Source organism: Chiloscyllium plagiosum, unplaced genomic scaffold (genome assembly GCF_037043375.1).
Source record: "Chiloscyllium plagiosum isolate Xiang-an unplaced genomic scaffold, Cpla_swu_hap1 HiC_scaffold_5, whole genome shotgun sequence".
Classification (NCBI taxonomy): Eukaryota; Metazoa; Chordata; class Chondrichthyes; order Orectolobiformes; family Hemiscylliidae; genus Chiloscyllium; species Chiloscyllium plagiosum.
In genome coordinates, this window is record NW_028270143.1 from 29,548,402 (window position 1) to 29,570,115 (window position 21,714).

The 21,714-nt window shown below is 38.5% G+C and overlaps 1 protein-coding gene across 12 annotated transcripts in view; it reads right to left on the reverse strand.

Annotated features, from left to right (window-relative positions):
- Positions 1 to 460: 460 nt before the first annotated feature.
- The window catches only part of LOC122550236 (alpha-1,6-mannosylglycoprotein 6-beta-N-acetylglucosaminyltransferase A-like), a 106,306-nt gene continuing 85,052 nt past the window's right edge, over positions 461 to 21,714 (reverse strand). For all 12 annotated transcript variants that reach the window (XM_087987062.1, XM_087987063.1, XM_087987052.1 and 9 more), the window contains 3 exons: positions 17,160 to 17,234; positions 12,632 to 12,789; positions 461 to 9,804 (listed from right to left, as the gene is read on the reverse strand). In XM_087987062.1, the coding sequence (XP_087843188.1) occupies positions 9,588 to 9,804; positions 12,632 to 12,789; positions 17,160 to 17,234 (450 nt within the window). In that variant the 3' untranslated portion in view covers positions 461 to 9,587. The remainder of the gene's footprint in view (positions 9,805 to 12,631; positions 12,790 to 17,159; positions 17,235 to 21,714) is intronic.

Below are 21,714 nucleotides of genomic sequence, written 5' to 3' on the forward strand. Positions count from 1 at the left end.
ACTCCTTCCATAATGCAGGGGGTCCCTGATTTGTAAACATCCCACTTATGAATGCTCATACTTACAAACGCAATTCCATAATGGGGTGTATTAATAATAATTTTAAAAATCTCACTAAAAAATTTGTTTGTATTTACAAATGGCTATTTTCTGTCCTGCATTGTGTTCTGACTTTGGTACAAATTGACTTACAAACAGACTCAAGGACAGAACCTGTTCGCAATCTGGGGACTGCCTGTGGTTTATGAATTTCCAGGAAACATCAGCTATTATGTCTAGATTTAAAAAAAGGAGTGTTTTCATACTCTAATCCAAATCTGGATAAGATATAAGAGTATGTAACAGGCATGTTACTTTTAAATTCTATTTGATATTGCAAAGAAATTACCACTGTGTGGAATCAAACTGAAGCAGCAAAGTTACTGCTCTGCATTTGTCATGGCATTAATACACAGTTCAATTAATCAAACACGTCTAAGTTTATTCTGTGCATTTCTCCCAAGTAGTCCCAAAATAACAATACAATTTTGTATCAATTTACATTGTTGAAGTACCCCTGACAAACCAGCCAAAGCGTCATAAATAAGTAAATTACAAATATTCCTCAACTATTTATTTCTGTTAAATTAGATGTTGTAACTAGGATTATTGAAAGTTTGGTTGCACCTCCTCAGATCAGTGTAAATGTAGAACTTAGCAGACAATTCATTCATTTTTCTTCAGTTATTTTAAAATGATTTATAGTTACAGAGCATAAAATAATTACAAACATCCTGAAATGAGTTAGCTCAACAGACTAGTGAGCAGCTGAATCATACAGACTAGGAAGGTTTTCGGCTATGTGTAAGTGAACTTTGGGTTGGCTTGGCTGTGTTCATTCTCATCAAATAGCTTGCCAATGCTTACTGTTAAGGCTCATGTGAATAACTTGTTCACTGACACAAGATGCTTGGCATCTTTGTAACAGTATCCTAGTAACAATTCAATTTCTTCAGGAATCAGGAGAATTAACAAAGGAATGGATAGTCAATGGAAAACTAAATTCAACTGATAAATGCAGAAAACAAAATAATATTTTAAGTGTTATTAGTGCAAAGTTAAGTTTACCCTATGGTGAAGTCAGCTGGCATTTAATTAAACACGGCCAACTGGATAGCACAACCTTTTCAGGTAATCGGTGTAAGTAACTAACCAGAGACTTTTTCTATATAAAACCCAATATTCCTTACATTCAAATATTGAGGCAAGTATAATAATATTTACATATGAATATTTGTCTTCAATTGCAATTCGTGTATCCCTTGAGTAGAAAATAAAAGTTCCCCAAATAAATGTGTGGTGCTAAAACCAGTAAATAATTGAACATATGTTTAAAAAAAAAATAGAATATGCACTATAATTTACTGTTTGATATAAGGAAACTCACTTCAGTAATTTGTCTTATTTTCATGGGTGAATTTAGCTGATTGTTTAGAAGCACTAATAAAGCTAAATGGATTAAACACCTATTTAACTTAATTGTATAATTATAATAGGAAGTGTGTATCACATAAGTACAATTATTCCTTGAAAATATAAGAGTAGACATTGTATTTCATTAGCTGTAGAGAAAAGAAAAGGTTTATAGACTGACATCACTGATTGACAGTTTTGTGCAGCTATAAGTGAAGGGGAGGCAGCTATTGTGCAGTCTATGTTGCAAGTCTACATATCCAGGATTTCAGAGTTAATCTGCATTTGCACTAAATCTTGAAGTTATGGTCAAATTCAGAGAGGTAATACTGACAATTTGCTATCTAATAACCTCACAAATTGAGCAGGTCTAAATTTTGTCCCGACCAGCATCACCACCCTAAACGTAGTGAAATTCTGAAAGAGATTCTCAACAACAATTGACAGTGCAGCTGATTCATCTCGTGTGCATACATATAGCAAGACCATTAAAGCAAAATTAAAATGGAAGTTTTGACATATTTTCTATTTCTAAACCCAGAAACATTGATACCAACTGTCAAACTCATATTACTGAAATTAGCTGCTAACATAGAGCAAGGGATCAAACTTGCAACCTTCTTGGCTTACAAGACTCAGCTGCTCTCTGGAGAAACTCATTAAGCTATTAAAATACCCTGAGTAAAATATAATATTCTAATTAACTGCCCAGCAGTCACAGCAGAACAAGTGCAAGAATACTTTTTAAAAATTGTAAACAGATCCACAGTAGATATAGCACAGAGTAACAGTGAAAAATAATTCCAAATATCTAATTAAATATGAAAATATACAACATTTTTAACACATAGTCAACATTTCCAATTGACAACACAAAATACAACACCAACAGCAATTGATATTGGATCAACTAAGGTCTGGATTTACTTTGTGTATTAAATATTAACTCAATATGTACTTGAGTGTAAGTGGTGCAAAAGTATCAGTGAGCAATAATGGAACTTTCTTTGGTTTTCCACTGTTTTTGTATTAAAATATATCAATGGGGAGTAACCACAGTGATTCAGTGGTTAGCACTGCTGCCTCACAGCTCCAGGAACCTGGGTTCAATTCTATCCTTGGGCAACTGTCTTCCCAGTGTGCATGTCTGGGTGCTCCAGTTTCCCCTCTCAGTCCAAAAATGTGCAGGTTAGGTGTTTTGGTCATGCTAAATTTCCCATAGAGTCAGGGGATGTACAGGCGAGGTGGAACAGCCATGACAAATGCAGAGATAGGTTAGGGGTATGGATCACAATGGCATTCTCTTCGGAGGGTCAGTGTGGATTCGATGGGCCAAATGGCTTGCTCCCACACTTTAGGGATTCCACAATTCTATAAAAATTCCCACTGAAACTTGTTGATAATGCCTTAAAGGTAATCATGAAAAACACAAGTAAAACTGTCTGAAAGCCAGTTAAAATTAAATTTTGAACTGTCAGTTATTATTTTCAGTTATTAAAATTAAAGATAGTATTTTAAAGCCTCAGCATTAAGAGTTTAGTCATTAAAAATAAGCAAAATGTATAATTATGACATAGATAATTCAGATTTTAAATCCTCACAGTGTCATTATATAAGTAGAATGAATGGCAATATTATGTTGGTATATAATATAAATTTGAAGAACACAAATGTAAAAAATCAAATTAGATTAGATTAATGTCCCTACAGTGTGGAAACAGGCCATTTGACCCAACAAGTCCACACTGACTCTCCGAAGAGTAACCTACCCAGACTCATTTCCCTACCCTACCCCTTTAGTTAATCTAAACATAATTGATTAATACCTTAATTGCCCCAGTATATCACAATAGAAAAATACAAATTTATGAATTAATTGGTCACACCAACTGTGATAAATCTAAGAATTTAAAGTATTATATTTCTTATATTTCAGATAGGAGAATATTTTATTCCATGAGGGAATATTTCAGGGGAATTGTCACAGGAATGGAGTAGCTATTGCAGATGCATCGCAGTGAATCAGGTGATGTAAGGGCAGAGAATGATCCAGGAATGCAAAGGGCATAAGTGCATAACTCTCATTTGTACTGTGCTGGTATTTCCAACAATCTAAGTTCCTTTTGTAATGTTTTACTGCTTGAAAAATTTCACCAAATTGACAGTAAATTATAGTTCCTGAAATCACTAAGGTTGACAAGATCACAGTGTCTAGCTATTGTGAAGCTATCATTAAACAAGTTACCTTTGCTAAGACAACTGACTGGGGATACTTAGAGGCAAATTTATAACTATAGTACTAAACCAACATATTAACATCTTGAGTGAGCTACTTCAGCATGGTAGAGGACCATTGCATTAGTTGTGATATCTGGTACATAAAGACCCATAGCAGCAAATAGGGTCAAAATGGTAAAATGACTCTTTAATGCATACGGTATTTGGAACAAAATAAATTAATCAATGGTACAAATAAGGTTAACAGATATGCTTATAGCCATTATGGAGACATGATTTCGAGGAGACTAAAGCTGGGAACTAAATATTCAACGGTATATGATGTTTTGCAAGGACAAGCTGGAAGGAAACAGTGGCACGATAGCACTGTAGTATGAGATGACTAAGTACGATAACAAGAAATGATCTTAGATCAGAATTTATAGAATATAAGGATGGAGATAAGAAATAACAAGGGGAAGAAACATTGGTAAGAATTGTCTAAGGTCCCTAAACGGTAGCTATACTGTGGAACAGAGATAATAACAGGACATAATGAAGCTATGTAAAAATGTATTCATCACTGGTTAATTTAATCTTGTAGATTAGGAAAGTCAAATTGATAGCCACAACAAAAGAATTTATAGAGTGTATTTGAGTACAGTAGGGATCAGTGTTAGGTCCACAATTATTTACAATATATAATGAGTTGGATGACAGCAGTCAATTTACTTATACCAAGTTTGTAGCTGCCATAAAAATAGGTGGGAAGGCAAGTGCTAAGGATGACAGAATCTACAAAGGGATATAGACAGCTTATATGAGTGGACAAAAGATTAGCATAATGTGGGGAAAATGTGAGATAATGCACTTTGACAGGGAAAATAGAGAAACTGAATTTATGTAAATGAACAGATTCACAGGAAGTTCCAACACAAGAAGTAGATATATAACCTCTGCTGTTCTGTGTGGGAACTGGAATGATGTCTTAAAGTTAAGACAGATAGTGGTACCATAAGGCTACAAGACATGAGAGTAGTAGTCGGCCATTTGGCCCATTGAATCTGCTCTGTCATTCAATGAGATCACATGGCAGATTTAATCACCCTCAACTCCACTTTACTGCCTTTTCCCCCATAACCTTTGACTTCCTTACTGTCTAATCACCTGTCTATTTAAACTTAAATATACTGAAAAACCTAACCACCACAGCCTATTACATTATAGAATTCCACAATTTCACCACCCTCTCATAACAAATTCCCCCTCAACCCTGTTCTATCTGGGCAGTCCATTCCTCTGAGATTATGTCCTCTGGTCCTAGACTTTCTGAAAAGGGGAAAGAACTATTTACTCTGTCAAACCCTCTCAGAATCTTCTGTTTCAATAAATTCATCTCTCGTTCTTCTAAATTCCAACAAGTGCAGGCCCAACAAACTGTACCACTTAGAAGAAAATCCCTGCCTACCCAGGCTCAACCTAATGAATCTTCTGTGGACTGCCATCAATCCAATATGTTTTCCTGTAGATAAGGAACAAAAGCTGTTTACAATTTCCTGGATGTGGTCTAACTTGTGCTTTATTTATTTTAAGCAAGTCCTCACTATTTGTATGCACCATTCCTTTTGAAATTAATGCCAACATGCCATTTTCCTTCTCTCTTGCCTGTCAGTCTTATATGCTTGCTTTTTGTGACTTCAAAAGGAATTTGGATGGGCATGTCAATAAATTTATAATTTTAACAGATTAGAGAAGGAGAATGGGACTAATTTTACAGAGTTAATGGACTGCCCTACAGCGAACTAGAATAAAGCCAAATTGTCTCCTTTTGTTTCCTAATGCCTCTATGACACTTCAATTTTGCCTGCAGACCAATTATGTTGTCTTTTTTTTTGTGCAGCATACAGGTGGTATTCCGCATGGGAACAGAATTATTGCATTCATCATTATATCCTTGGCCAAATTTATATATCATAGTATAACCTTAATATGTGAACAGAGTATGTGTTTCCAATGCTTAAGATGGCTGCTGAGAATGCACACATAAGCAGATCCCCCCGTGACCTCACTCAGCTGTGACAGGTATTGCCAGTATACATCTTCTCGTGTACAGTTAATACCATGACATCAGTCTCTGATGATGTCGCCTGCTGCATACCTGAAGCTAAAACTTAATTTGACAAATTGAATACTAGAAAATATTTATGACTGGGTTATTACTAACATGGATCCCTATATTTCAGCATTTTGATCAGATCTCTATATAATGTGCAGGAGTCAACAGCAAAATATCAGTTTAACACAATGGAAGTGCTTTGATGCACTCAAATCTCCTTCAAGCACACAAGCTAAGCTGTTTTTGACCGAGTTGACTCTTGCAAATTCATAGTCACTGAAGAACCTCCATAATTTGGAATAAGGACAGCACTCAGCACAGGAAACAGGAAAGAAATGTTGGGGGACATTTTCAACATATTGACCAGGCATGAAGCTGACAATGCAGATTAGCCACCATTATCAAAACCACAAACTTTTACTTCCATTCAGGGGCAGTTAGAGGCAAATGGGGCATTTGCAGGAGTTAGGGGGTGTGATGCATGACTGTTGAAGGAAGGGAGATAAATTGAAGATACAGTCAGGTAGATGGGTCATCTCCAGGCAAGGTAGGAGAGGGAGGCAGGTTGTGCAGGAGTCTCCTGTGGCTATCCCCAGCTCAAGCAAGTAGGCTGTTTTGGAAAGTGTAGGTAATAATGGACTGTCAGGGGCATGTAGCACTGACAGCCAGGTTTTTTTGTACTGAGACTAGCTCCAATGCAGCAAGGGGTACATAAGATTCCAAGCAATGGATAGGGGACTCTCTAGTCAAAGGCACAGACAGATGTTTCTTCAGCCAACAGTGAAACATCAGAATGGCATGTTGCCTCCCTGGTGCCAGGATCAAAGATGTCTCGGAGAAGGTACAGAATATTCTCAAAAGGAGAGAGACCAACAGGAGGTCATTGTACACCTTGGAACTAACAACATAGGAAGAGAAAAGGATGAGATTCTGAGGAGAAAATATAGGAATTTAGGCAAGAATTTTAAAAAAAAAGGCCCTCAAGGGTAGTAATATCTGGATTATTCTTGGTGCCATGAGTTAGTGAGCGTAGGGATAGGAGGATGGAGCAGATGAATGCATGGCTGAGGAGCTGCCACAGGGAAGAAGGGATCATTGTTGGATCATTGGAATCTCTTCTGGGGTATAAGGAGGATAGATTGCACCTGAGGTGGAAGGGGACTAATATACTTGCGGGGAGATTTGCTAAAGCTGTTTGGGAGGATACAACAGGGGGTGCGGTGAGCAGGGGGGGTGGGTGGTGGGAGGTTGGGATCCAGGAACTTGATGAGAAAAGATTTCAATATGAAACTGGTACAGTTGAGAAAAGGAGCAAACAGTCAGGGCAGGTAGGTACAAAGTAGAGAACAAGGTGTAGAGCTGATAAATTAAAATGTAGTTATTTTATTACAAGAGGGTTAACAGGTAAGGATGATGAACTCAGGTCATGGTTGGGAACATGGGACTGTGATATCATAACAGTTACAGAGACATGGCTGAGGGATGGACCGGACTGGCAGCTTATAGATGCTATAGTAAGGATAGAAAGGGGGGGCGGGCAAGAGAAGGAGAGTGGCAATCTGATTAGGGATAACATTACGGCTGTATTTAGGGAGGATATGCCTAGGAATACATCTAGGGAGGTTATTTGGGTAAAATTGGGATATAAGAAAGGGACAATCACCTGATCGGGGTACTATAGTTCCCACCCCCACCTCCCCCAAAATAGTCAGTGAGAAGTTGAGAAACAAATTTGTAAGGAGATCTCAGTTATCTGTAAGAATGATAGGGTGGTTATGGTCGATTATATTTGGCTGCAGAAATGTCTGTCTGTGCCTCTGACTTTTAACTTTCCAAACAGAAATGGGGACTGCCATAGGGCTTGGATGGAGAGGAATTTAAGTGCATAGAAGAACGTTTTCTGATTTAGTATGTGGATGAACCTACTAGAGAAGATGCAAAATCTGACATCAGTGGTGGGCAAGTTGTTGGAAGGAATCCTGTATTTGCAAAGGCAAGGACTGAATTGGGATAGTTAATTTGGCTTTGTGCATGGGAAATCATATCTGACTAACTTGATTGAGTTTTTTGAAGTAGTAACAAAGACGATTGATGAGGGCAGAGTGGTGGATGTGATCTATGTGGACTGCAGTAAGGCATTTGATATGGTTCCACATGGCAGTTTGGTTATCAAGGTTAGATCACATGGAATACAGGGAGAACTGGCCTTTTGGAGACAGAATTAGCTTGAAGATAGAAGCCAGAGGGTAGTGCTGGTGGGTTGCTTTTCAGTCTGGAGGCCTGTGGCTAGGGTGTGCCATGAGGACTGGTGCTGGGTCCACTACTTTTCGCCATTTATATAAATGATTTGGAGGTGAACATGAGGTATGATTAGTAAGTTTGCAGATGACACCAAAATTGGAGATGTAGTAGACAGCAAAGATTACTTCAAAGTACAACAGGATCTTGATCAAATGGACGAAGGAGTGGCAGATGGAATTTAATTTAGAAAAACGTGAAGTGCTGCATTTTGGAAAAGCAAATCAGAACAGGATTTATATACTTAATGGTAAGATCCTGGGGACTGTTGCTGAACAAAGAGACCTTGGAGTGCAGGTTCATAGTTTCTTGAAAGTAGAGTTGATAGGATAGTGAAGAAGGTATTTAGTATGCTTGCCTTTATTGGTCAGTGCATTGGGTATAGGAGTTGGGAGGTCCTGTTGCAGCTGTACAAGACATTGGGGGTCAGGCCACTATCAGAATACTGCATGGCTACAGGAAGGATGTTGTGAAACTTGAAAGAGTTCAGACAAGACTTACAAGGATGTTGCCAGAGTTGAAGGGTTTCAGCAAGAGGTTGGAGGGAGAGGTTGAATAGCTGGAGCTGTCTTCTCTGGAGCGTCAGAGACTAAGAGGTGACCTTATACAAGTTTATAAAATCATGAAGGGCATGAATAGAGTAAATAGACAAGGTATTTTTCCCAGGGTAGGGGAGTCCAAACCGACAGGGCATAAGTTTACGGTGAAAGGGGAAAGATTTAAAAAGAACCTAAGGAGCAACTTTTTCACGCAGAGAGTAGTGCGTGTATGGAATGAGCTGCCAGATGAAGTGGTGGAGGCTGGTACAGTGACAACATTTAAAAAGCATCTGGATGAGTATATGGATAGGGTTTACAGGGATTGGATTAGATTAGATTACTTACAGTGTGGAAACAGGCCCTTTGGCCCAACAAGTCCACACCGACCCGCCGAAGCACAACCCACCCATACCCCTACATTTACCTCTTAACCTAACACCACGGGCAATTTTAGCATGGCCTGCAATTTCACCTGACCTACACATCTTTGGACTGTGGGAGGAAACTGGAGCATCCAGAGGAAACCCACACAGACATGGGGAGAATGTGCAAACTCCACACAGTCAGTCACCTGAGGCAGGAATTGAACCTGGGTCTCTGGCGCTGTGAGGCAGCAGTGCTAACCACTGTGCCACCAAATGGAACAGATTTAATTTAGGAAAATGGGTTGGCATGGACAAGTTGAACTGAAGGGTCTGTTTCCATGCTGTACATCTCTATGACTCTGTGAAGAACAGATAATATTTTTATGATGCTGAACGGAAATGGAAGACAGACGACGTTTTGGTAGTTTCTAAGTTATCTACAATTACATATGATTGATATAAGGACTTGAGGAAAATGGATTCTGGTCCACCTGTTCTCTATTGGTATCATCACACGATTCTTGCAGCAACACTAACAGATATATCCTTGATGTCTGGTTTAAAAGTAGGAGATTCTTTCATTTCAGTAAACAATGCAAATTAGTTATGTGCTTCACCTTTCAAGCAATTGTGGCAGAAAGCAACCTGTCCTTTGACATAATCTCGACATGGACAGATTCGATTGTAATGTTCATGTGATCCTGCACAGCTGAAGAGCAAGTAATCTGACTGAAACAGGCACATTTGGTTTTCAGGGTTAAATGCTGGCAGGTACAAATCACTTTCTGTTTTTGAAGAGTCGCAGTGTATTCCATACCTGCAAAAACAAAGTAGATAATTTCACAAATCTCATGTTGACAATTATGCACATAAATCTGAAACATTAATTTTAACAATGAGGTCATTATATCACGTAAAGGGGAGTAAATGCACTTAATTCTCAATCAACTCATGAATGTTGGGAAATACTTGAAGGGATAAATTACCCACTCCCGTTCCTATGTTTGTTTTCTGCTTGTCTGTAGAATATCAGGAAAATATCTGATTAAATTTATCATAAAATGATGTTATGTCATAGAATACACAAACCTTATTGTTTCCTGCGATCATGCAACAACAAACAGTGAAATGAAACCATATCACTGCACATTGCCTCAAGATGAGTGTGTTTTATTTTGAATCATATGCTTTCTATATCTTTATGTGGAATGAAATAACATGGAAATTAGGAGTAGGAGCCTGCTGTGAAATTTGTTAAGGTTATGGCTGATTTGATTGTGACCTCAACTCTTTTCTTCTGCCTATCCTTTTTATGAATTCATTATTAATCGACAATCGACTGAACTCAGCCTTCAACAGCACATTCTCAGCTGTTCTCTAGGGATGAGAAATCCACAGGTTCATGATTACCGGAGAAGAAAAACATCTTGTCACCAGCCAACCTCCGAATGTTGAAACTATGTTCCCTGGTTCTAGTTGCCCCCACAAGGGGAAAAGTCCTTTCAGCATTCACCTTGATCAGTCCCCTCAGGATCTTATGTTCATTAAGGTAAGTTCTTCTCAAATCCAATGATATTGGTGCAACTTGTCAACTTTTGCTCAAGATAAATCTTCATCCCAGATGTCAGTTAACTGGACTTTCCCTGAACTGCTTCCAATGCAATTATGTGCTTTCTTAAATAAGGAAGCCAAACTGTACACAGTACTCTAAATATAGCCTCACCAATGTCCTACATAATTGGACACTTCCCTACTTTTAAATTCTATTTCCTTTGCAATATTAACTTTAGCAATGTTTACCAATCAAACCTCTGTTACCCCCTACACCATAAACTCTTGTATAGCAACCTTTGACATGACATTATCAAATGCTGCTGAAATTCCAAATACAATATGTTCACAAATTCTCATGATCCAAATTGCTTGTTACTTCTTTAAAGATCTCTTAATAAATTAGTCAAACAGAATGTGTTTCATTCAAATAATTGACTGGAAGCACTCACAATTGGTCATTCAAATGCCTCAAAATATGCGTTATTTCATATCACGTTGAATATTCACAACAATGTTGGTTTGCAGTGGTTATAATGAAAATGATTTGCCAATATAGCTGGAAGGTCTTACCACTAAAAAGGACATTTTAAATTGTTCTTGTAACTTTAAAACTCTTTTCTCAAATTTTTTTTCAAAAAAAACTTATCCAATATTCTATGCTAGGGATACCATTTTTCATCACTTACAGACTGATTCTCTCCTTTTGGATGGTGACACGATTCTTTGTTGTGATGCATTTAAATCTGTGGCATCAATTACTCACTCTTCCAAATATGATCAAATATTAGCCATACGCCCATATCTCGTACAGTTACTTTAATTGATTGTTTATTTTCTTCTTTCATTCTAAATACAGTGGTTGATTCTTCCTTTAAAAATAGCTAATGTGATCATGTTATGGTATTTTATCTTTATTTTTGTTTAAAATTCAACTCCATTGATAGCTGGATGAGATCATAAATTAGAATAAAATTTGTAAATCCAGTCACTTATAAAGAACAAAGTTTTGCTTCAATAGAGAGAATAGACAATGAATGCACTTGAGTCCAACATTAATATTTCTGCCTCCAAGTTGAAAGATTATGGTCACACAGACAAGGAGAGATGAGTGTTCTGTTCTCTGAACTGACATTTCAGAGTAAACATATCTGAGTACAGCTTTTGAGAAATCCTGCTGTACATTATTTCCTCTCTCTTGCTATTGGTAAACTCTCACTATGAAATGAAGCAAAGTCTTGCAAGCCTACCTACAGGAACTTCAAATACATTCTGGCAAGTAGGAGTTCAGTGCGTTTGGTGCTTACATAACATTTTTGATGCCATTTGTGAAGCTGCCTAATTCATAGTTGGAGGAGGAGTATTGATAAATACCTGTGTAATCAACTACAGGCTGCATGCCACCAAAGGCAATTTACCTGCATCAGTGGCAGTCACCTATTTCACTGCTATGTTAAGTTATATCACTATATTGCTTCGCAGAGGTGACTTTGTGGTCATTTCCTCTTAAGCTTAACTAATCTGTTCAAGAACTGAGGATCTATACAACTGGAAGATCTTTTGATTGTTTAAAAGCAATATTCAAATGGGTCAAGCTAGAAATTAGTTTATTATGGAGTACGATCTCCAATATCTCCAAAGCATTTGAAATAAAAACAAGACATAATCTAACGTTACTTAATTTTGCAACTGAGGTTTTGACTGCAGACATTAGTTGTTGCCATATGTTTGGGGGGGGGGGGGGGTTGGGGTTGGCCTCTATAGCACATAGAATTATTGCATTATGGTATCCTTAATATGGCTGTTGTAGTAGTCATTTTGTGAAAACGGGCACACAACAAAAAGAATTTCCCAGTTAGCTAAATCCTGCCTTTTGTCAGTGTATGGTTTTACAAGCTTATCTGTCATTTACTGTACTTACCTCTCTCATGAAGAATTTAACTTGCGATTGGACAATAGAAAACAATTTTGAATTAAATCATTTGAACACCTGTGTTCACAACATTTCTAAACTCTAAATAAGATCTGAACTTGGGAATTTCCCTGTAACAGGAGGTGCAGTGACAATATTAAGGTTAGGGCAGAACTCTTACCTCTTAAGCTCTACTTCTTTGTTGAGTTGATAGAAGAAAACAGGTTCACACATTAATTGCTCTCTTTGGCAGGCTTCAACACATGATTCGGAAGGTTGGGCCATTTTAACACTAAGGGCAGTTTGTGGTGGCCATTTTTCTCTTTGACGGCAGAAATCCTGCAGTTAAACCATTAAATTTACAAGATTAGATTCAAAGTATTCTTGATCACCAACTGCACTGAACTGAACATTCAGAATCAGAGCTATGAAGTGGGATATTACAATTTTGGGTCTCTTGGCTGTAGTGGGCATTTTAAACTATCTAAAATACAGATGTGTGATGATACTACCCAAAATCTAAACTGAAGTGACCACTTTAAATGCCAAAATGACCCCCCGGACATTTGCAGAAGCAGGCCATTAGGTCAACAGGCCACAGGGAAATCCATCGCTGACATTGTCACATTCTGTGCAGTGGCGTCAGGATCTTCAGGGGGAAGGTTTGGTGAAAAGACTGCAGTAAAGGATCAAACAGGTGGGGATAAGAGGTGTTTCTCCTCCTTGGCAGGGAGGCATGCCAGCACTTCACTGCCTGGCCATCATATGACTGTTTGTTGCCAGATTGATGTTTGTTTGTCAGAATTACTATTAGTGGGTTTTTAGGCAGGCAGAGGGAGCAGCTAGGTTAAACATTTTTTGTAGGCCGCAAACCTTGAAAAAAAACTTTAAATGGAAAACACAGATGAGATTCTTGGAAGCTGCAGTGTCCTCTCTTTGAAGTGACAAGGCACTCACTGCAAACCTGAACCTGCACAAGTGCTATGTCACCTAGTGGTGGTATGAACAATAAATGTAGTGCAAAATTGTCCTAAACCTAAATTTGCATCTGGGAGGGGACTTTGGGAGAACGTTCTAACAATTGAACCACTTTATGATTTTAATTGAATACGATGCCTTTTGCAAATGCCTTCACGTACACTTGTCCAACCACTACAAAGTAAACTTGAAAATTTTAACAGCTGGTAATAGCTACCTGAGATACTAATTTACCTGATAAAGAGAGTAGAGCATGCAACCCTGAAAAAGTGGAGCAGGCAACAGGATAAAATAATTGAAGGAAGTCAGTGAGAGCAGGGAACACAAGTCTTAGGGGAAACAGCATGAGAAGCATTCCTGCCTGTCTGTGTGGAGTTTGCACATTCTCCATGGGTTTCCTCCGGGTGCTCCGGTTTCCTCCCACAATCCAAAGGTGTACAGGTCAGGTGAATTGGCCATGCTAAACTGCCCACAGTGTTAGGTGCGTTAGGGATAAATATAGAGTAGAGGAATGGGTTTAGGTGGGTTTCTCTTCGGAGGGTGGTGTGGGCTTGTTGGGCCGAAGGGCCTGTTTCCACACTGTAGAGAATCTAATCTAATCAATCCACCTTTCAGCGATCAGGTTCCGAGAATCAGTGAACTTGGAGATTGGATAATGTGGACTAAGAGTACAGAAATAGATCAAGATAATTATAGGTAGCAAGTCCCTGACAGCAATCCACCGGAGAGTTCAAAGTAAGGAGCTTGAGTGTAACTGATCTTCTGCAGTTGAGTGTGATGTTTTCTCTAGGCATTAGAGTTAAGACAAGTTGTTGAGCACCAGTGTAGTACATGACAGACAGGAGTATTGGATAAGGGTGATCAGAAAAGCATTACTGATAGAGGAATTTGAAAGTTTGCAGAATAGATAGTAGTTTCTGTTACTGCAGATGTGATTCCACCATGGTATGTTGCTTCTCTAGTACCAGGGGACAACATGCCACCAAGTGACTTCAGAATATTCAGAAGGGGGATGATAGACCATGGGATGAACCACCAAAGGTAAAGAGCCATGTTTGTATCAACAGCAGAGGTAAAAAGAGGGATGATTTTAGGAGGAGGGAAGAAATTAACATGCAGAGCCTCTAATGTCATAACCTCCAGATCAATTCTTTTACTATATGCTAGTAAGGAGAAATAGGAGTATAACACAGATGTATGAATGTCTGGAAAGATGGAGCAAGATCTGGACAACATTTAGGCTGGTCTGATAAACAGCAAGTATATTTGCACCACTCAAGTGTCAGACAACTTGCACTTCGAACGAGAGAACGTCTAACCATTTCCCCTCAGCATTCAATGGCACTGCTTTCATTCTACCTCTTAACATCAAACAACTTGCATTATCAAGCACTGGTCATGATAGAAATGTGAACACAACAATCACATAAATACCAAGCTACCAGAGGCTGGATATTCTACAGTAAATAAAGCCCCAAAACCTTTGAGTATTCTTAATTTATCTGGACAATTACAACTCCATCAACACCAAATATGCTCAAAATCATAACAGGCCAAAGAAACCTGTTTTATTAGCACCCTATCTAACACCATAAACATTCACTCCATCCAAGTCACAGACACGATTGTTGCAGTGTGTACCATCTAAAAGATGCATTGCCATGACTCACTAAGGCTTCTTTGACAACACCCTTGGACATGTGACTTCAACTGTCTACAACACAGGCAGCAAGCTTTTGGAATACAGTTGTCTCCTCCTTGACCTATAGCCCATACATGGAAAGATAATACTCCTCTTCTGTTGCTGGGTCAAAAACCAGGACATCCTGACCCAACAGTATTCTGGGTATACTTGGACCAAATGCTGTGACAGTTCAGGAAGATGACCCACCATCATATTCTCCAGATACATTAAGAATATTGCAAAGGGTTTTGGGAGTCATTTACTGTAAAATACCAGCCTCTGGTAGCTCAGTATTTGTGGCTGCTGTGTTTACATTTCTGGTTGTTGCAATCAATGCTTGGTGATGAGAGTTGTTTGATGATAAAGGATGCAAACCACAGTAATACCATGGAATGTTAGACTGTCTTTATGGAAGAGCCAGAATTGTCTGGCACTTGAGTGGTGCAAAACATATTTGCACTATCAGTATAATGGATGATAAGCAACCTCCACATTCCATAATTTAATTAAAAATGTGAGGCAGAAATGATTAGGGCAGTCAACATAACATAAAAAAAGGCACTCATGATTTAGTGCTTGAAACATGGAGGCAGAAATTTCAGAAACCAAGGAAGAATCCCATCTCTATTGATAGAGAAATAGAGCTCAAAAACACATAGCAGACATGTATGGAAAACAGAAGCATAACAAACTATGAAGGTATTTTAGGGGCAGATTTCTGGATGCAGTTTCAGGGGACTGTATCTGGTTGCTTGATTAAAAACAGAGAACTGTAAAGTGCCATTGCAGCTTGTGTTGATCATTACATTGTGTGATGAGCTTTTCCATGAGACAAGTTGCCCAACATTATCTCCAACAAAAAGGAGACTGACTCAACTGCTCAATACACCCTACAAGGATAAATGGAAGCAGAGTTCAGAATTCTGATAACAACAATCATTTAGAATTTCCAGGAATGTTTACATCTATAGTGGTAGCCTTATTTCTCTTTGTGTGAAGCTAAAATGTGGTGTTCATTAAGAATATACCTTTAGGAAATCAAGGGACATTGATTTGATTGATACTGACAAATCCTATTGATGAATCACAAAACAAGCGTTCTGTATAGTGCAAACATAGAAAAAAAATATAAGGGCCAGTCAGGCAACTAACTAAGAGTGGAGGTAAAGTCTGGTTCAGCAATAGAGAACTCCATTTTCAAGTCCAGAGCTAATCAAAATCAGACGATTAGCTACAAAGGTTAACTAAGGAAGCCTACAGCAAGGACTCTGGTATGCTTGTGTAAGTTTTCCAGCTTATTTTGAGGTTTATATAGATAGTTGAATCTAGAAGAAACATAATTGCATCTACTACTCTGTAAATTGATTTGCTACTGGTAAAATAAAATAACGTACCTAACCAATTGATATCTCACCCTGTTTCACTAAAGTATTTACAAGTCAGCCATCAGAAACATCGGTGAATCATAAGGGCATGTTCAAAAGTTATGATATACAGTTCATTGTTACACTGGGTCACAACTATCACGTAGGTATCTGCAATAAGGGCACAACATGGATCCTGAATATAGGATGAGCACATAGTTCAAGTTGTGACTGAGCTAATTTCCCTCAAGTTAAGTTGAAACGAAGTTGTGAAACTTGAAAGTGTTCAGAAAAGATTTACAAGGATGTTGCCGAGGTGGAGGACTAGAGGGATATGGGCCAAGTGCTAGCAAATGGGACTAGATTAGGTTAGGATATCTGGTCGGCATGGACCAGTTGGACCAAATGGTCTGTTTCTGTGCTGTACATCTCTACGATTCTAAGACACATCTAATAAAAAAAGCTCTTATTGCCAATTCACCAGAAATCTTCTAACATTACTAAGTTGGGATCAACACAGAACCTGCTGGTTTATATGACTCAGCTGTATGCTGGATATAACTATCAAATCATTGGAGATTTTGGAAGTTCTTTTTATACCGTATATTTAGAATTTTTACACAGAGATCCATTTGGAAATATGATTTTTCTAACAATATTCTCAAGTTAAATAATAAACATACTTGTTTTTCAATAAAAACGTTTAATCTTTCCAACATTCCTTCACTTGTGAATTCATATGGCAAATATGGGTCAATCTGTTCAAAAGAAAAAGCAGACAATATTGATTACATTATAATGAAAGGACGAAAGAACTTGTATTTATTGATCATCAAGACCTCCGGCCATCCCAAAGCACATTCCAATCATTTAGGTATCTATTGAAATGTGGGCACTGTCTCAATTGTAGGGTAATAAAGTAGCTGATTTGCAAAAAACGGGCTCCCAGAAATCATAATGAAATCACAACTAGGTTTGTTTAACTTGCTTAATGCTGTTAATTGATAGATAAACATTACCCAAAACATCAGAGAAAATCCCCTGCCTTTCTTCAAACCTCCAGAAATCTTTCCCATTGTCTGTTGAAAGCAGATGGAGACACCAGCTTAGTGTCTCATCTGAGCCAATACCACGCCTTCAAAACATTGCACCATAGTATCTGCAGAGACTTGATGCTCAAAATCTTAGAGAAGAACTTGAACCCTACAGCCTGACTGAAAGACAAGACTGAGACAGAGCTGCAAAAACTAGGCTCTATTACATTTATATCTCAGCAACATTTCACAGTACTAAAACGAAGATACTAGTGCTATACTTGTGCTTGACCGAGGTGCCATCCTTTAGATAATAGTTAAACTGAGGTTCTGTCCTTTTACATGAATTCCAATTTTACTATTACCATTAGTATTTCAGGTATTCTCATAATATTCTTGATATATCTTCAACATGGCTCAGATTTGTCAGATTGTTGCAATGGCTATACCATATATTTGGTGGAGTTGGAGAATGGGGATTCATGATCAGCAAATAAGCTGTTAGGCTGATTCACAGGTCTGACCTCTGCCAATCTTCTCCACCAAACTCGCAGGGTCATTCTTCTCCTTGCACATTTTTGCATGTTTCTTTCTCCCTCTGCTGTTTCACTGTAACAATTTACACCTGGTCTAGAAATACGTTTTTTGGAAAACTTTCTCATCACCAATTCCTTTTGTTTTGCACCATCACCACTAATTTAATCACTTCTGTCTTCACCTTCTATCCTAACACAGACCTTCCTCTTTCTGTTTCCCTCCCCCTTACATTTTTCCCTGGCTTGACACTTGCTATTTACTTAACATTTTTTTTCTAATGAAAGATAATCAAGCTGTTGTATTAACCTAGCTTCTCTTGATTTGCACAGAAGCTCTGCAGTGTTCTCCATTCTTTTACTGGAGGAGAAAGTGAGGTCTGCAGATGCTGGGGATCAGAGCTGAAAATGTGTTGCTGGAAAAGCGCAGCAGGTCAGGCAGCATCCAGGGAACAGGAGAATCGACGTTTCAGGCATAAGCCCTTCTTCAGGGCTTCTTCAGCCCTTCTCCATTCTTTTAGTTTATTGTTACAACATCAAAACAATACTATTCTAAAAAAATCTACCTGATTTACCAATGGCCTTCCGGAAAGGAAATCAGTCATTCTCACTTGTCTGACCTTAATGTAACTCTTATGGTTGACTCTTAAATGCCCTCTAAAAAGCCCTAGCAAGCCAACCTATTCAAGGGCCATTAGGGATGGGCACTTGCAAGATATCATTCTTTTCTGCTTGGATCCAATATCAGTGGGCAGACGCATGAACATCTGCAACCAGTTCGAACTGGCTTTGAGAGCCAAGACAAATTGAGGCAAGGCCGTGTTCTTCGGGAACTGGACTATTAGATCCTTTATCTCCTTCACCATCAGATCAGATTACCTGACGGTGCTGGACATATCGTTTAGAATGCTCTACCGGCAGGTTGCAGGCCTATACACTGTGAGGGAATCAGTTTAGCTCAGTTGGCTGGATTGTTGGTTTACAGAGCAGTGTGATGCCAACAGCATGCGTTCAATTCCCATCACCAATTTGAGATTAGCATGAAGGTCTTTCCTTCGCAACCTCTTCCCTCACCTGGTTAAAATCATCAGCAGTTGCTTCTCTCTAACTAGAGAGCAGCCCGATGGTCTGGTAAGACTATGGTGACACAACAACACTGTGACAGACATAACTGTATCTGGAGGACCACCAAACCGGTGAAAGATGCCCTTTGGTCTACTTCAACTGAGCATTGCAGACTGGTATTTTCCAATATCCAGGTTTACTTGCTGAACATTTAGGGAAATGTTACTGCAACTGTATAAGATATTAATGTGTCTAGTGTGCTTCCAATTAAACCTGTTGGACTATAACCTGGTATTGTATGATTTTTAACTAGATATAGAGAGGATGTTTCCTCTTGTGAAGCAAATTAGAACATGAAATCGTCCTTTTAAGATAAGGAGAAATTACTTCTCTCAAAGGATATAGAATCTGGGTAATTCACTTCCCCATGGTGCAGTGGATGTTGGGACAATGTTCAAGGAGGAGATGGACAGATTTTTAATTAGTAATGGGTTGAAAAGTTAAGGTGAATTGTCAGAAAAGTGGAGTTGAGACAGGGATGAGCTCAACCACGATGGTGTTGATTGGAGGAGCAGGCTCATGCGCTAAATTGCCAACTCCTGTTCCTTGTTCTTATGTTCTCATGTTAAAGCATGGGACAGCCGCTAACAAAGCACAGTGAGGAATGACCACCACCTTTTTGCCATAATGTACTGAGAGGCTGTTAACCTACAGAACCTGTTTGGGTGTATTCTTGCATTATAATGTGTATAATTCTTCTATTTAATACATATTCCAATTTTGCATTTGGTTTGAGTTACCAAAGAGTGCAAGGTGTTAAGTGTCAAACGTGATATTTCATTGTATCTATTTCAATGTTCAATTTGAATTATGAATCAAGAATATTTTTGTGAAGCAAACATTAGGGAAGGGCAACAGATGTTGACCTTGCCAGTGTTATGTGCATTCTATAAAAAATTAAGGAAAAATCCTTAAGGTCTGTGCTGCTGACTATACCATAATAATCATGTGCACTCACATGCACACACTCTCACTCCCTCTCTCATGCATGCACACAGACATAAATGTCTATGGGGTGAATTTGCATTTGCAGAATTGAATTTGCAGACACATTCTACTTTGCTCAAAAAGGATACAATCTGCAGGCAGTCAACCCATGTTACATTTTATAAATTCCCACTTTGGAAACAGAACCAGTCTGACTCATGATTGGGATACAGACAGTCTCTAACCTCACACCTTTAATGCACTGGCTGAGCTGAGATGTCACCCTTTTGTTTAAGAAAACCTTAAGTTATCTCGAGAATGTGATTTAAAAGTAGTTCTGGGATTTATATATTAATGAACTGAAACCTGCAACCTATTCTAAAAGATGAAAGACCTAACAGCAATCTAAATTGTTCAACACATCATTTCAGTTGCATGACACTATAAATTCTGTGTCGTACGATCCTGCTTCACAGCTACCTGAGGTAGGAGCAACACTCCGAAGGCTAGTGCTTCTATGCTGTTTTCCCTGGAGCGTCAGAGGCTAAGGCGTGACCTTATAGAGGTTTATAAAATTATGAGGGGCATGGATAGGATAAATAGACAAAGTCTTTTCCCTGGGGTGAGGGAGTCCAGAACTAGAGGGCATAGGTTTAGGGTGACAGGGGAAAGATATAAAAGAGACCTAAGGGTCAACTTTTTCATCCAGAGGGTGGTAGGTGTATGGAATGAGCTGCCAGAGGAAGTGGTGGAGGCTGGTACAATTGCAACATTCAACAGGCATCGGATGGGTATATGCATAGGAAGGGCTTGGAGGGATATGGGCCGGGTGCTGGCAGGTGGGACTACATTGGGTTGGGATATCTGGTTGGCATGGACAAGTTGGACCGAAGAATCTGTTTCCGTGCTGTACATCTTTATGACTCTATTGGACTATAACCTGGTGTTGTGTGACTTTTAACATAATAAAGGCAGAATAGGTTAACCACTCAGAATGGTATAGCCATGAAATCACTCTATTCAATAAAGTGTTGCTCTATTTCTAGCAAGAATGGTAAAAGTACTCTTCAACAAAAATGACATACTACAAAATTAAATATTGCTCCAGTGTAAATGATGGGGTTAAAGCTAATTTTGCCTTTAGAGGGAGCTATAGTACAACAATACCAGTATTCCTGCTCTACATTAGTTGCATTTATTTCTCAAAAACTAGAATATAATAACACCTAAAATTTTGATGCTTTGGAGAAAATGAAATTAGTCAAATATAGTGGTAAACAACAGAGTCAATGGTGCAGAAGCAGACCATACAGCACATTAAGTCCATGCTAGTTCACAGTAGAGAATCTAGTCAGTGACACAACTTCCTTTTTAAGTTATTCACCAGCTTTACGTTCACCACTCTCATAGTATTATCTTCTTGTGCACAAAAGGTTCTTTCTCACATCATTCCTGCAAATGTAGCTCAAGTCTGCATCATCCGGTTCTTCTTCAAGTTACCTTGTACGATCAATTAATGGGAACAACATTTCCTTGTCTACTTTTGTACAAACCTGTCACAATCACAAACAAGTCTATAACATCTTTCTTCAGTTTCTGTTGCTCCATGATTAATTCAG